A 14,081-nucleotide genomic window follows, 5' to 3' on the forward strand; every position below is an offset into this window, starting at 1 on the left:
TTTTTTTTTTTGAGTTGGAGTCTCACTCTGTCGGCCAGGCTGGAGTGCAGTGGCACACTCACTGCCACCCCAGCATAGACCTGCTGGGTTCTGGCAATCCTTCCACCTCAGCCTTCCAAGTAGCTGGAACTACAGGCGCTCGCTGCCATGCCTGGTTAATTTTTTATTTTTATTGTAGAGACGAGGTCTCACCAATTTGTCCAAGCTGGTCTCGAACCTGCAGGCTCAGGCAATCCACTCACCTCAGCCTCCCAAAGTGCTGGGATTACAGGCTGAGCCACTGAGCCCCACCAAGAAGGCTAATATATTTGATGAAAGCATCAAGTTTGAGAGTTTAAGTAAGAATTCAAGTTCTTTTTATTGTCCTCGACCCTCCTCTGAAGTGGAGGTGAGCCATAAAATTATAATGTTATTCACTTAACAAAGAATTCTTGAGCATCTACTATGTACTAAGTACTTTTAAATACCAGAGGTAGAGTTGTGAACAGCACAGAGGTCCTTTGAGGGGATTTGAGATAGCCAATAAACCATATAAAAATCAGCAAGTAATACACTGTCATATAGTGATGGTGCTTTGGAAAAAAAAAATAAAGCGGCCTAAGAGATTACAAAGTACAGGAATGTGATATCTAAATTCTATTTATATGGTCAGAGACTGTATCTCTCAGGGAATGACTCTGAACAGAAAACTGATTGAAGTAAGAAAATGTTTCATGCAGATATCAACAAAAAGAGTATTTCAGACAAAAGGTTAGCCCTTGCAGAGCCCTCTGGTCTAGATTTGTGTTGCATGTTAGAGGAACAGCAAGAAGAGCAGTGAGGCCTCCAGAGAATGAGTGAAGGCAGAGTGGGTGGTAGCCAAGTAACAAGACCCCAGACCATGGCAGGTCACAAAAATGGAGTGAGTACTCAATGTTATTCTAAGTGTAACAGGAAGCCATCGGATGACTGCAAACAGGGAGAACCATAATTAATTTATGTTGTCATGTCTTACTCTGGTCTGTTCTGTGAAGAACAGATTGTAGGAGTAAAATGCAGGTAAGAGATAGTCGCAGTAATCCATCTGAGATGGGTACATCATGGACTTGGATGTTGGTTATGGATAGGAGTCAAATGTGTTGTTACCTTCCAGGGTGTGCCTTGAGGGTTTGCTGCTCAAAAGGATGTGGGGTTTGCACATCAAGAACGACTCCAGTTGTGTCATAGCAGCCAATAAATGAAGAGGGGGAAATACCAAGAATTTGGGTTTAGAAACGTTAGGGCTAAAGATGCGTATTAATATCCAAGCCAAACACTTGTCACCTAGGCAGACGAATAGAAATAGGATTCAAGAGAGATACTGAAGTTGCTGTTGTACACTTCAAAGTTACAAGGATATGTAAAACAATAGAGATCATATGACTAGATAGGATCCTGTAAATATGGAATGTAAATGGAGATAAGAAGAGCCTGGAGATCTGAGCACTATGGTAGAATAACATAAAAGGTTAGAAATGAAGGGAGATCCAGCAAAAGACTGAGAAGGAAAGCCAACGAGGTAAAAGAAAAATGGGGGAGCCTGGTTTCTCAGAAATCAAATCTTTCAAGAAAGAAAGGAACTGAGCAACCATGTCAGATGATACTTAGAGCTCAAGTGAGATGAAAATTGGAAATGTGGGGGCTAAAACATGTTTGGTCTGCACCTGAAAGAATGTGAGAGATGAAGTGAAGATAAAGTTTAAGTGAAAATTTTGAGGAGATTTACTCTAAATGACAGCAAAAAAAAAAAATTGAGTGGAGTCTAAAAGGAGGTGTAGAACCCATAAGAAGATTTTTAAATTCGAAGTAGGAAATAGTCCAGCATATCTGTATGCTAATGAGGATAACCTTGTATATGAGACTGTTGATAATTTCAGGAACAGAATCTTCGGGTGAAGGGAGGGACCCTATCACAGTGGGGATTTGGTCCTAAGAGTGCAGGAGATGTAGTCATTGTAACAGGAGAGAAGGCAGAACGTCTAGATATGGGCTTGGAAAGTTGGGTGGTGGAAGAATGAGGAAGTTATTTCCGGATTGCTTCTTATTTCATCAAGAAAAGTGAGGAAAAGTCATAAGTTGAGAGAGGAATAAGAAGAAAGTATGGGAACTTTGAAAAGAGAAGGAAGAAGATCTGAAATAGTTCTCTAAGGAAATGAGTTGCAGGCAGTGTTGAGGGCCTGGTGAGATCAGTCAGCTTGGTTCTAGAGTTTCATGAGAGTTGAGGTTTTATGCAAAGAAGTGATTTTAATGATGAACCTTAGGATCCAGTCAGTGTAAGGGCAAGATAAGAGTAACTGCTAGAGAGAAAGTGGTAGGACCAATGAATTAAATTTTGATAGTCAGTGAGCTACTAGAGAAGGGCTTTAGAGGGAATAAACTTGAAAAAATGAGATTATACAGAGTATGGAAGGACAGAAATAGGAAATTATGGAGTGGCCTGGTTATTAGTAGCCAGCATGACCATGGAAGATAGATTTTGGGCTGAGGCTAGGAGGAAGATAGCGTTGGAAGACACTCAGTCTACATGTCACCACTGTAAGCGATGATAGTGGTGATGACTGAACTTTTCAGGCACTTGAATTTTTCATCAATAAAAGGAGTGACTGATGGAACAATAAAACTCTGGAACAAAGCAGAGTAGTAAACGTTATAATTTCATGGCAAGTACTTGAGGGGAGTTGGGGGTTATTGAGGAGGAGTCAACAATGGTTTGGAAGCTGAAATAAGAATTCAAGGGAGTCTCTTCCCACCCCCAAGGCCAGTGATGCAGACCTGTAAGAATGAAACAGCACCTGTCTAGAGGAACGACATGGGAAGCAATCTTCAGAGAATGCTGAAAGGCTCAAAGAAGGGGGTGGAGGATATAATTCCACCCACTAATCATTGGACAGCATTGTAGCAATTCATTGAAAGTACAGCTGAGCGTTGCAATGAGCTATGATCTGTTTCTATTGCAGAACATTTCTGACACCAAACATGGTGTTTTTCCTTATATCAGTAACCACTTCCCTGACTGTCCAGACAGTAGCTATTTATGTCCTACAATTTAATTCAATTCTGACACCAACCACCTAGAATTAGCATCCAATTTCAGAAGTGATGAGCTCGGTCCCACAAGATTCCCCAACTTCAAATGTCAGTTGCAAGTCCCCTACTTCTGAGCAGTCATAAACTAGGGGTCTCCATAACGCCCTTCTTAGGTATGATAATTTACTAGAATGGCTCCCAGCCCCCAGGGATGCACTTTACTTACATTTACTGGTTTATTATAAAGGATGTTACAAAGGATACAGCTAAACAGCCAAATGAAGATGTATATAAGGTAGAGTCTGGAAAGAATGCAGAAACCTCTGTCCTGTGCAGTTAGGGTGCCTCACCCTTCTGGCATGTGGATGAGTTCATTAACCCAGAAGCTCTCTGAACCACATCACTTAGGAGCTTTTATGAAGGTGCCATTAAGTAGGCATGACTGATTATTCACTCAGTCTCCAACCCTGTTCCCCACCCCAGAGACTGGGAGCAGTGAGGTGAAAGTTCCAGACTTCTAATCAAGGCTCGATCTTTCTGGTGACCAGCCTCCACCTGTAGCTTCTAGGGTTTCACCAAGAGTTCCTCATTAGAACCAAAGAGGTGCCTATCAAACAGGAAATTTCAGGGAACCAGGATCAAAGATTCTCCTGTCATCCCTATTGCTCAGGGAATTACAAGACTTTTAGGAGTATTTTGTCAGGGACCAGACAAATTTAAGATCTATATATCTTATATTGCCACTGTGTAATACAAAAATTCTTCTGAGATGAAAAAATAAAATTTGTTTAAATTCTTGCTACCATCCTTAACATAGAGCTTTCTAGATTATTTTTAAGACAATTGTTTTCCTCCCAGTCCTTACTTTTCTCCTCTTTTCTATATAGCAGACAATATGAAACACCCTTTGAAGGCAACTTAATTAATCAAGAGATCATGCTAAAACGGCAAGAAGAAGAAGTGATGCAGCTACAAGCCAGAATGGCCCTTCGGCAGTCCCGGCTGAGCCTGTATCCAGGAGACACAATCAGAGCTTCTATGCTTGACATCACCAGGGATCCATTAAGAGAAATTGCCCTAGAAACAGCCATGACCCAGAGAAAACTGAGGGTAAGTTGATTCTCAGATTACTGCATCTAAATTTGCTCTCATGAGATGCTGTTGGGCAGAGTGCTTTTAGGAATTTCTGTAAGTATCCGGAGTTACCTGTGGATGGAATTGACTTGTAATCCTATATTCATTTTCACTGTGATTACGTATCTTGTTAGCTGTTTTCATTATTTCATTTTAGAAATAAGTTAGATGGATTTAGAATATCTGAACTGCTGTATACTTTGAAAGTATACTCATGATCCTTAAAATCAGAGGCTCTATTTAGTATTGTGGGGGAATCTTTTTAATCTGAAGAAATATATTATCTCACATCAAGAAAATCAGAGATAGAAAGTTCAAGGTTGGTTCTGAAGCTTGAGAATGTTATCAAGTGCATTCCATCTTGTTGCTCTGCTCTTCTCAGAATTTTGGTAATAATTCACTTTACAGTCATGTGCAGTGGCTCACGCCTGTAATCTCAACACTGGGAGGAAGAGACAAGAGGATTGCCTAAGCCCATGGGTTCGAGACCAGCCTGGGCAACTTGGCAAGACTTCATCTCTACAATAAATCAAAAAAAAAAATTAGCAAGGTGTAGTGGCGCACACCTGTAGTTCCAACCACTTGGAAGGCTAAGGTGAGCCCAGCAGATAGCAGAGTGAGATTCCGACTCAAAAAATAATATTATAATAATAATAACTCACTTTACAGTTAAAAGATGGGTACATTAGCTCCAAATATCATATCTTCATATTACAATATCCAAAGATAGGAAGATACAAGTCTGCATCTTATATCTTGTGTGGGGATATTTTTTAGTGTATCTATTCTTTTAGTTGATGTATTTTTCTTTCAACATATGACTGTAGACATATTTTTATAAGCATAAGCTCAAAATGAACTTAGTCTTCTCATGTAAAATATGTTGAACATTTTACAATTTCTGTAGTTTTATTGTTAGCGCTATAAAGCACTTCATTATGTTACTTTACCGTGTATTATAATTTCCTTAAACAGTTTCCAATTATTGAGCATTTAAAATGTTTCTAATGTGTTGTTGCTGTGGGAAGCAATGCTCTGATGATCATCCCCATAGCTAAATCTTTTCAGATAACTTCCTCCAAGTAGAATAGCCAAAACAAAGGCAGATACTCTTTAAAACATTAGATACGTATATTGTCAAATTGCTATTACTAAAGCTAGTACCAATTTATGCTTCCTATGATTTCACCTGCTTGACTATATTCTTACCTACTCTGAATTTTACCATTCTTTTTTATCATCATTAATTTGATAGGTAAGACAGTATTGCAGTTGTAATGATACTTTAAACATAATTCTTCAAAACAAAATAAATATTAGTAAAAGTCAAATCAATAATGATTTATTTTCTTTTTAGTTCTATACTGAGAAATTAGATTCATTATTCTGTTTTCATTTTTTGTTGATTGCTTCAAAGAATTGTCTTCAAAGCACATTTATATGCTCTGAAGTTAATAGAATTCAAATTTCCTTCATAGTATTCTAAGGAGAAAAAAATGTTGGATGGTGAAAATTGCATTGAACTACAAATTGAAAGACATGTATTTTATTACTTATGATGCTATTATATGACTTTATGTGACTGTTTTAACCTCTTTGTGTCTTGCTTGCTAATTTTTCAAATGTGGAATTGTATAATTTATAAGACACTTTCCAGTTTTAAAGTTTTTTAATTCCAATAAGATATAGCTAAATTTGTTTCAAGTTAAAAGGAAGAAACTCAATAAGGATTCATCAGTGTATCAGAGACATGCCATATCAATGATTAGATAATTTGAACTGCTGGTCATTAAAGGGCCACATAATTTTTTTTTTTTTTTAAAGAGCAGGAGGTTATATTTTTGAGGCTGAAAAGGAGTCCTAGTGTTTGGAGCAACAATTTCACAATTGAATGAATATTCTTTCACTCAGAGCATAAATGTTAAGTGTTTTGTTTTTTCTATTTTTCTTCTGGTGCAGGCACATTTTAACTTGTCTATACCCTGTTGCCCTGTTGGTCTTAATTAGATTGTGTGTTTCCCGTGACAGACTATTTTCATGTTTTCTAGTCTATTTCTATTCTTGCTTAAAATTTGTCCTATTGGTTCATTGACTATTAACAAAAACTGAATGTTAAACTTGTACTTAAATGGTATCTGTCACATGTTCCACACTCAGTTAATTAAATAGAATTCCCACACTAAGCAGCCAAATGAGCTGTACAACCAAATGCAAAGAAGAAACCAGCAAAAACAAAACTCCCGTAACCTCCATTAATTCAAACACATGCGCACACACATGCATACACACCCCTGACTTTGGCCTCAGGGTTAGCCCCAGTTTCATTCTACCTTTTGCTCATTTGGACATTGCTGCCACTCAGTCTAACTTGTTTTAAACTATGTTCCAAGCCAGTTCTCCCTTCTTGGTCAAAACCCCTGAATGTACAAGAAGAGAAGGGAAAGGGTAGATTAAGAAGCAGTAAACACAGAGTACAGAGACCACTTTCCTTGTCTCTCATGTCCCTCTCATTTGCTGAGATGTTTTCTTGCTGAGGCCATTGGTGGGGGGGTTAGCGACTACGTGAAATCTATACTATCCCTAGTTGCCGCTACTTAAAGCAAAAAATATATAGTGTCACAGGTTCCACGAGCATGACTACAGATGGATGTATATATCTCATAGTCACAAAATAGATGTCCTTAAACTGTGTTGTGTTTTATTTTTATTATTAGAGACAGGATTTTGCTGTCACTCAGGCTGTAGTGTAGTGCCTGGCTCACTGTAGGCTCAACCTTTGGGCTCAAGGGATCCTCTTGCCTCTACCTGTTGAGTAATTAGGACTAAAGGCACTTGTATAAATTTTTTATTTTTCTTGTAGAGACAAGGTCTGTTGCTATTGCCCAGGCTGATCTTGAACTCCTGGCCTCAAACAGTCCTCTTGGTTTGGTCTCCCAAAGCACTGGATTAAAGGCATGAACCACCACGCATGATCTAGGACCTGTTTTACATTGAATATCACTCTCTAAAACAATGAGATTCTTTTCAATCGTTTCTATATAAGCAATATGAAACCAAATCTTTCTTCGTTAGCTTAATAACCCTATATTACTTCGATATGCAAGACTACTTTTATTTAAAAGTATGAGTCTATCTGACTTCTAATAATGAAAACCCTATAAAACGGTATAAAGCCAGGCATTATATTTGCAATCACTGGTAGAAACAAAGATGAAGAAAAAATTTTTGTTTCAACTTAGTGCAAGGCACATTTCATTCCTGCTCTTGATAAAGTCCAGTGTACTTCTTCACTGAAAGTTTCAATATTTGTTTTTGATCACCCAGTTCTAATGTAACAATTTTATATGTAATTTACTATTATTACAATATTTTAATTTCAAATAAAGAGCTAGAATAAATGGTAAAAACTGTTGATTCTACTCATGTGATTTGCAGAATTTCTTTGGCCCTGAGTTTGTGAAAATGACGATTGAGCCATTTATATCTTTGGATTTGCCACGGTCTATTCTTGTAAGTAATGAAACCAATTTATGTCATTCTTGGGAAGTAATTTCAGTAATTTTGTTTTTAAAAACCAATTAAAATTCTGATGATGCTTATTTGAATAAATGTCATTTATATTTTCAATTGTAGACTAAGAAAGGGAAGAATGAGGATAACCGAAGGAAAGTTAATGTCATGCTCCTAAGTGGGCAGAGACTGGAGCTGACCTGTGACACCAAAACTATATGCAGAGATGTGTTTGATATGGTTGTGGCCCACATTGGCTTGGTGGAGCACCATCTGTTTGCTTTAGCTACCCTCAAAGGTACCACGACATTTCAAATTTAGAGTCCCAGGTGGAGACTTGGCAACAAGAGATTCCTGTACTTGTTGTCATGTCCAGCCTTGTTTAGGAAAATAGTAACTAAATGATCTAGTCAGTAGAAGTGAGTTAGGACTCCCTTCCTCCCCTCAACTACTTTTATTGTTTTAGTAGATGTGTTGGTTAGGAACCTTTTGTATCTGACTATGAAGATTTTTGCTATGACTATAAAAAAATTGATTTTGACTTTATTATATTATGTTTTAGGGACCTTTTTACATGCTAGTTGCATACACACACACACACACACACACACACACCAGGGATGCCAAAAAATGTATATACGTTTTAAGGGCTATTAAGAGATGTTCACATAAGTGGACCTTGAACAACTACCATAATACTATAACAAAAGGATTGACAGTAGCGGGAAACTGCGGGGAGGGGGGTAGGGAGGTGAGATTGACAGTAGTTGAGATCTGCCTGGGGAGGGGGGGACACACCTCATCAACAAGGGTACCTGCACAATGAACATTTGTATACCTGACCCTGAATTGTACCCCACAATTTAAAAAATAAAATAAATAAATTTTTTTTAAAAAAGAGATGTTCACCATCATCAGAAGTGTCTGGATACTGATGGTAACCATCTTGAGCCACTCTTGTAATTACAGAAGTCAGGCATGACTTATATTCATCCTTTGTTGGCAGTGTATATTATTACAATTTTAATAGTTTTTTCCTTTCTTAAAATGTATATACATTTTTTGGCGCCACATATATATATGAGTATACTCTAGAATTTAGTCTCCTGAGTCTGAATATGTAGCAGGACCCTATTTCTGAATTTCTACGTCAATGTCTTTAGCCTTCCAGTGTCTAAAACCAGTGTTTTTTTAAAATGTCAGTTGATAACTAAAAATTAGTCATTTCACATATCTTTTAAACACTGTATCCATCTAACTCCATGACATTTATAACCACAGTAGCTGAAGAACATAGCTTGTGTAGAACGAAGCTTCTCCTCTTTATCAGTTAGAATTGCCATAGTATTAAAGAAACATTTTGGAATTGATCTTCTTTCTTTAACAAATTGTTACATTTATAAATTACTCTCTAATATACCAGATTCCTGTTTACCTCAAAATTTAACTTGGAAAGCTCAGGCAAGAAAGTACCATAAATGACAAATAAAGGGTCAAATGATCCTGAATCTCAACAAGAGCATAGCAATATCTTCTTTATCATGAAAGGAATATCTCCTTCAACATAGCTTATTGAATTCTTGTGCCTTAAAAAAAAATAATTTATTTTGTAGAGTCACCCAATAAATATTCAATTAGTACTTACTGATGTCTGTCACTTTACTAACGTCACTTCTAGACTAAGCAGGTAGTACCTATCTACCTGAAGATATTCAATTAATCAGCATTTCAACTTATCACACATTTAATTTCTTAAACATTTGGGACAAATCCGATTTTATTGACTAATCCTTTTATTTGGAGAGAGTCAATAGTAATTAAGTGTTACATTAAAATATAAAAAATAAAATGATGTCATCTGTCATTCCTCCCATGTTTCAGTTCATAGCTCAATAGTAATCAATAATAGCTAATATTTTTTGAATGCTTTCACCACATACTGTGTACCATAAAAAGTGTGTTTTTCCTTATATTATTTGATCCTTATAACCATCCAGTAAAGCAGGAATACCACTATCCTGATCTTACAGACAAAAGAAAGTCAGCATCTAGAGAGATGAGCTAGTTTACTCAGTACCATACAGACAGGAAATGATGTGACAGGAGTTGAACCCAAGACTGTCCTTGGAGCCCCATTCCTGAAAGACTGGGCCATGTTGCCCCAGCCTGTGTGCTGACCGCAGCTTCCCTACCGCACTACTTAAGACTTGCTTTATTCTTGTATGGTAACTATTTTGTGCCAGTCTGACCAAAAAGTGAAGAAATCGGAAGAAAATATCAGTGTTTTTTTTTTTATTTTGTCTGAATGTTTTTTCACTGTTTTAGATAATGAATATTTCTTTGTTGATCCTGATTTAAAATTAACCAAAGTGGCCCCAGAGGGATGGAAGGAAGAACCAAAGAAAAAGACCAAAGCCACTGTAAATTTCACTTTGTTTTTCCGGATTAAGTTTTTCTTGGATGATGTTAGTCTAATACAGTGAGTACACAAAAGTTTCTCTTTTACTCTCTGCCACTGGGTTTTTGAAAATTTAGCTTACTGATAAGGAATTATTCTATTCTGATCAATGATAATGTCTTCTTTATTATGCAAATAATATTTCCTTCAACATAGCTTATTTAGTCCTTATGCCCTAAAAGCTTAATAATAAACTGTCTTGGAAACTAAACTTAAATCCCTATAATAAATGTCACTCCAGGCTGGGTGCGGTGGCTCATGCCTATAATCCCAGCACTGTGGGAGGCCAAGGCAGAACAATCACTTGAGACCAGGCGTTTGAGACCAACCTGGGGAACATAGCAAGACCTCGTCTCTGCAAAAAGTCAAAAAACTAGCTGGGCATGGTGGTGCGTGCCTATAGTCCCAGCTACTTGGAAGGCTGTGGCTGAAGGATCACCTGAGCCCAGCAGGTAGAGGCTATAGTAGCAGTGATCGTGCCACTGTACTCTCTACAAAAAATAAAATGTTAGCTGGGCATAGTGGCATGCATCTGTAGTCCTAGCTACTTAGGTAGCTGAGTCAGGTGGATCCCTTGAGCCCAGGAGGTTGAGGTTGCAATGAGCCAGGATTGTGCCATTGTACTCCAGCCTGGGCTACAGAGTAAGATTCTGTCTCTAAAAATAAATAAATAATAAAAAAGGAAAAATCACCCCAATATTCAAGATCGAAAGCGTAGATGTTTGTGTATTTATTTCTTCAGACACACTCTGACCTGCCATCAGTATTATCTTCAACTGCGGAAAGACATCTTGGAGGAACGAATGCATTGTGATGATGAGACGTCCTTACTGCTGGCATCCCTGGCTCTCCAGGCTGAGTATGGAGATTACCAGCCAGAGGTAGCACTCATGTTTCTCTCCAGCACCACTTGTGTACTGGTGTTCTTATCCCTAGTGTGGGTGAGGTGATATTTAGAGCTATAAGTTTTTGAGGCTAGTTTGGTACGTCTAAATGCCCAACTTCCCTGTGTATACTGGTTATATAAAATCATACAGTGTAGGATTTTTTGGTTTTTTTCGTTTAAAGTTATCCTTCTTTGGAGTTTAGGAATATCTAGCACTTATTCCCCTACTTCCAAGTCCCAACTAATAGAGACTAGACACAGGAGTTATTAGCCAAATATGGGTAAGAGGATCTTCTGCCTTCCACGTGTCTCCACACAGTGATGGGCTGAGAACCAAGCAGAGCTCCCTGTATGGAGAACTCACTGCACATTTGAAACCTAATGTTCCCAAAGACAAGTGATCTACAAGGAGACAAGGGGCTCAAGATGGTGCCACTGGTGGCATTCACTTGTGTAGTGACATGAGGCCCTTGGATGTCCCTCTCTGCACTCTTGCCAATCAGCTCAGTCATTCTGCCTCACTGGATAAAAAGGAAAGACTGGTATATTTTCCTTAAACTCATTTCTCAGAGGGAGAAGTAAAAACAGAAGTACGTCACGTCTTGGCCAACGGAGAACTTTAAGATAGGAGGGAAAGGGTTTACTCTAGTAAAAGGCAAACAGAATGACTTATAAAGACCTTTTCCTCTCTAGGTTCATGGTGTGTCTTATTTTAGACTGGAGCATTATCTGCCTGCCAGGGTGATGGAAAAACTTGATTTATCCTATGTTAAAGAAGAGTTACCCAAATTGCATAATACCTATGTGGGAGCTTCGGAGAAAGAGATCGAGCTAGAATTTTTAAAGGTAAGTATGCAGGATTGCAAATGTTAAGCTTCGCATCTGTTTCAAAGTAAGCAAGACACATCAGAGGACACAGAACCAAAACTCGGCTGCCAATGACCAGTACTGGGCACTGTCTCATCTCATCTGGTGCCAAATAAAACTGGGCTATTTTAATTCTCATTTTATAAAAGGGGAAACTAGGGCTCTAAGAGGGAATGTAATGTTTCCAAGGCCAATGGCTGGTGTGTGTGGCACAACCATGATTTGAACCCATACCTACCTGGCTATGAATTCTGTGCTTTTCCTATTCCATACTGTCAAAACCAAAATACATTATAAAGAAGAAACAACTGGGCTAGGTGCAGTGACTCATGCCTGGAATCCCAGTGGGAGGTGGAGGCGAGAGGATTGCTTGAGTCCAGGGATTCAAGACCAGCCTGGCAACACAGCAAGTCCTTGTCTCTGCAAAAAAATTTTTAAAAATTAGCCAGGCATGGTGGCGCGCACCTGTAGTTCAACTACTCGGAAGGCTGAAGTGAAAGGATCGCCTAAGCCCAGCAGGTCAAGGCAGCAATAGTCATTATAGTGACACCGCACTCCAGACTCCAGCCTGGGCAACAGAATAAGACTCCAACTCAAAAAAATTAAATGGAAGTAAAATAAAAAGAAGAAACAACTGAATTTGATGAATGGCTGGATACAAGAAGCAAGTACATACTGATCCTGGAATTATTTTGTTTCACTTTTTCTCAAAAGGCTTAAACTTCAATAGTGTCCTTTAAACATGGTATTTCCACTAAATGCCGACTCATGTACATAGGAGCAGGAAGTTGGAGAAATTGACTTATGGTTATAGTCTTGCCACCCACTTCCTGTAAGACCTCAGATAAATAGTAGGACACTTATGACTGAGAAAAATAGTATTGTAAACCTCCAATGCGAATAGCAATAGACAACAGTGTTCTGTTGAAAAAAGAAACTCCCAGAATGTCCTGCTTCAGTTCCCAGGAGGTGACAATATGCCCTCCACTTGCTGCTCCATCTTGAAAGGAGCCAAGTGACCCTGCCCTATGAAAACCTCTGAAGCGGTTTCATTCACAGATGTAACCACCTTGAATTTAGGATTCATGAAAAGAAATAAAAGCAAGGTGATTTGTTTTGTTTTAGTCCAAACTTAAAGACATTAAATTAGCCAGGCTCGGTGGCTCAGCCTGTAATCCCGCGCTTTGGGAGGCTGAGGTGAGTGGATTGCCTGAGCCCGTGGGTTTGAGACCCGTCTGGGCAACTTGGCGAGACCTCATCTCTACAATAAATTCAAAAAAAAAAATTAGCCAGGTGTGGTAGCACACGCCAGTAGTTCCAGCTACTTGAAAGGGTGAGGCAGAAGGATCGCCAGAGCCCAGCGGATGGAGGCTGCGGTGGCCGGGAGCGGCCACTGCACTCCAGTCTGGGTGACAGAGTGAGACTCCAACTCAAAAAAAAAAATAAAAACATTAAATTGTCAACTTATGTTTTCCTTAGTTATTACATGTTTATACTTATGGAAAATAAAATCAGGTTGTAATATATTGTTATAAGTAAAAGTAGAAGGCAGATTGGCACCATGAAAAAAATTTGCATGGGGATTTTCAAGCAGACAGTCTTGCATTTGAATTCTTGTTTTGACCTGTTGGGTGGCCTTGGACAATGCATTTAACCTCTCTGAGTTTGTGTTTTCTCCCTGTAAACAACATGCCTAATGACATTACATTGCCCTATTCCTTCTAATAATATCTTCTGTTGCCCCTGTTTTCTTTAACTTTAGCATCCTTCTTCTCACCTGAGAAGTTTTCTTTAATCTTTTAGCACACAAAAAAAGAATCTTTTAGCACAACCTTCTAAGGCTAGACTTCTGCTACATATTGTGTTGTCTTTGAGATACTTCTATATTTTGTTATAAATCTGCTATATTGAGGTACAATTTATATACAATCAAATGTACCACATTTAATTATTCAATTCAACGAGTTTTAAAAATATATATTACAACTGAGCAACTACCTTCACAGTCACGGTAAAGAACAAGGGGCAAGTGTGGTGGCTCACGCCTGTCATCCCAACATTTCAGGAGGCCAAGGCAAGAAGATTGCTGGAGCCCAGGAGTTTGAGAACAGTCAGGGCAACACTGTGAGAATTTATCTCAACAAAAAAAATTTAAAAATTAGCCAGGCATGGTGGCATGTG

At 38.4% G+C, this 14,081-nt stretch overlaps 1 protein-coding gene across 4 annotated transcripts in view; it reads left to right on the forward strand.

The window, feature by feature from the left end:
- Positions 1-14,081, forward strand: part of PTPN13 (protein tyrosine phosphatase, non-receptor type 13) — a 146,925-nt gene that overhangs the window by 70,478 nt on the left and 62,366 nt on the right. For all 4 annotated transcript variants that reach the window (XM_008058360.1, XM_008058361.1, XM_008058363.1 and 1 more), the window contains exons 9-14: positions 3,933-4,155; positions 7,615-7,689; positions 7,813-7,987; positions 10,015-10,168; positions 10,890-11,028; positions 11,727-11,879. In XM_008058360.1, the coding sequence (XP_008056551.1) occupies positions 3,933-4,155; positions 7,615-7,689; positions 7,813-7,987; positions 10,015-10,168; positions 10,890-11,028; positions 11,727-11,879 (919 nt within the window). The remainder of the gene's footprint in view (positions 1-3,932; positions 4,156-7,614; positions 7,690-7,812; positions 7,988-10,014; positions 10,169-10,889; positions 11,029-11,726; positions 11,880-14,081) is intronic.

Source organism: Carlito syrichta, unplaced genomic scaffold (assembly GCF_000164805.1).
Source record: "Carlito syrichta isolate Samal-C Ts95f unplaced genomic scaffold, Tarsius_syrichta-2.0.1 Scaffold303314, whole genome shotgun sequence".
NCBI lineage: Eukaryota > Metazoa > Chordata > Mammalia > Primates > Tarsiidae > Carlito > Carlito syrichta.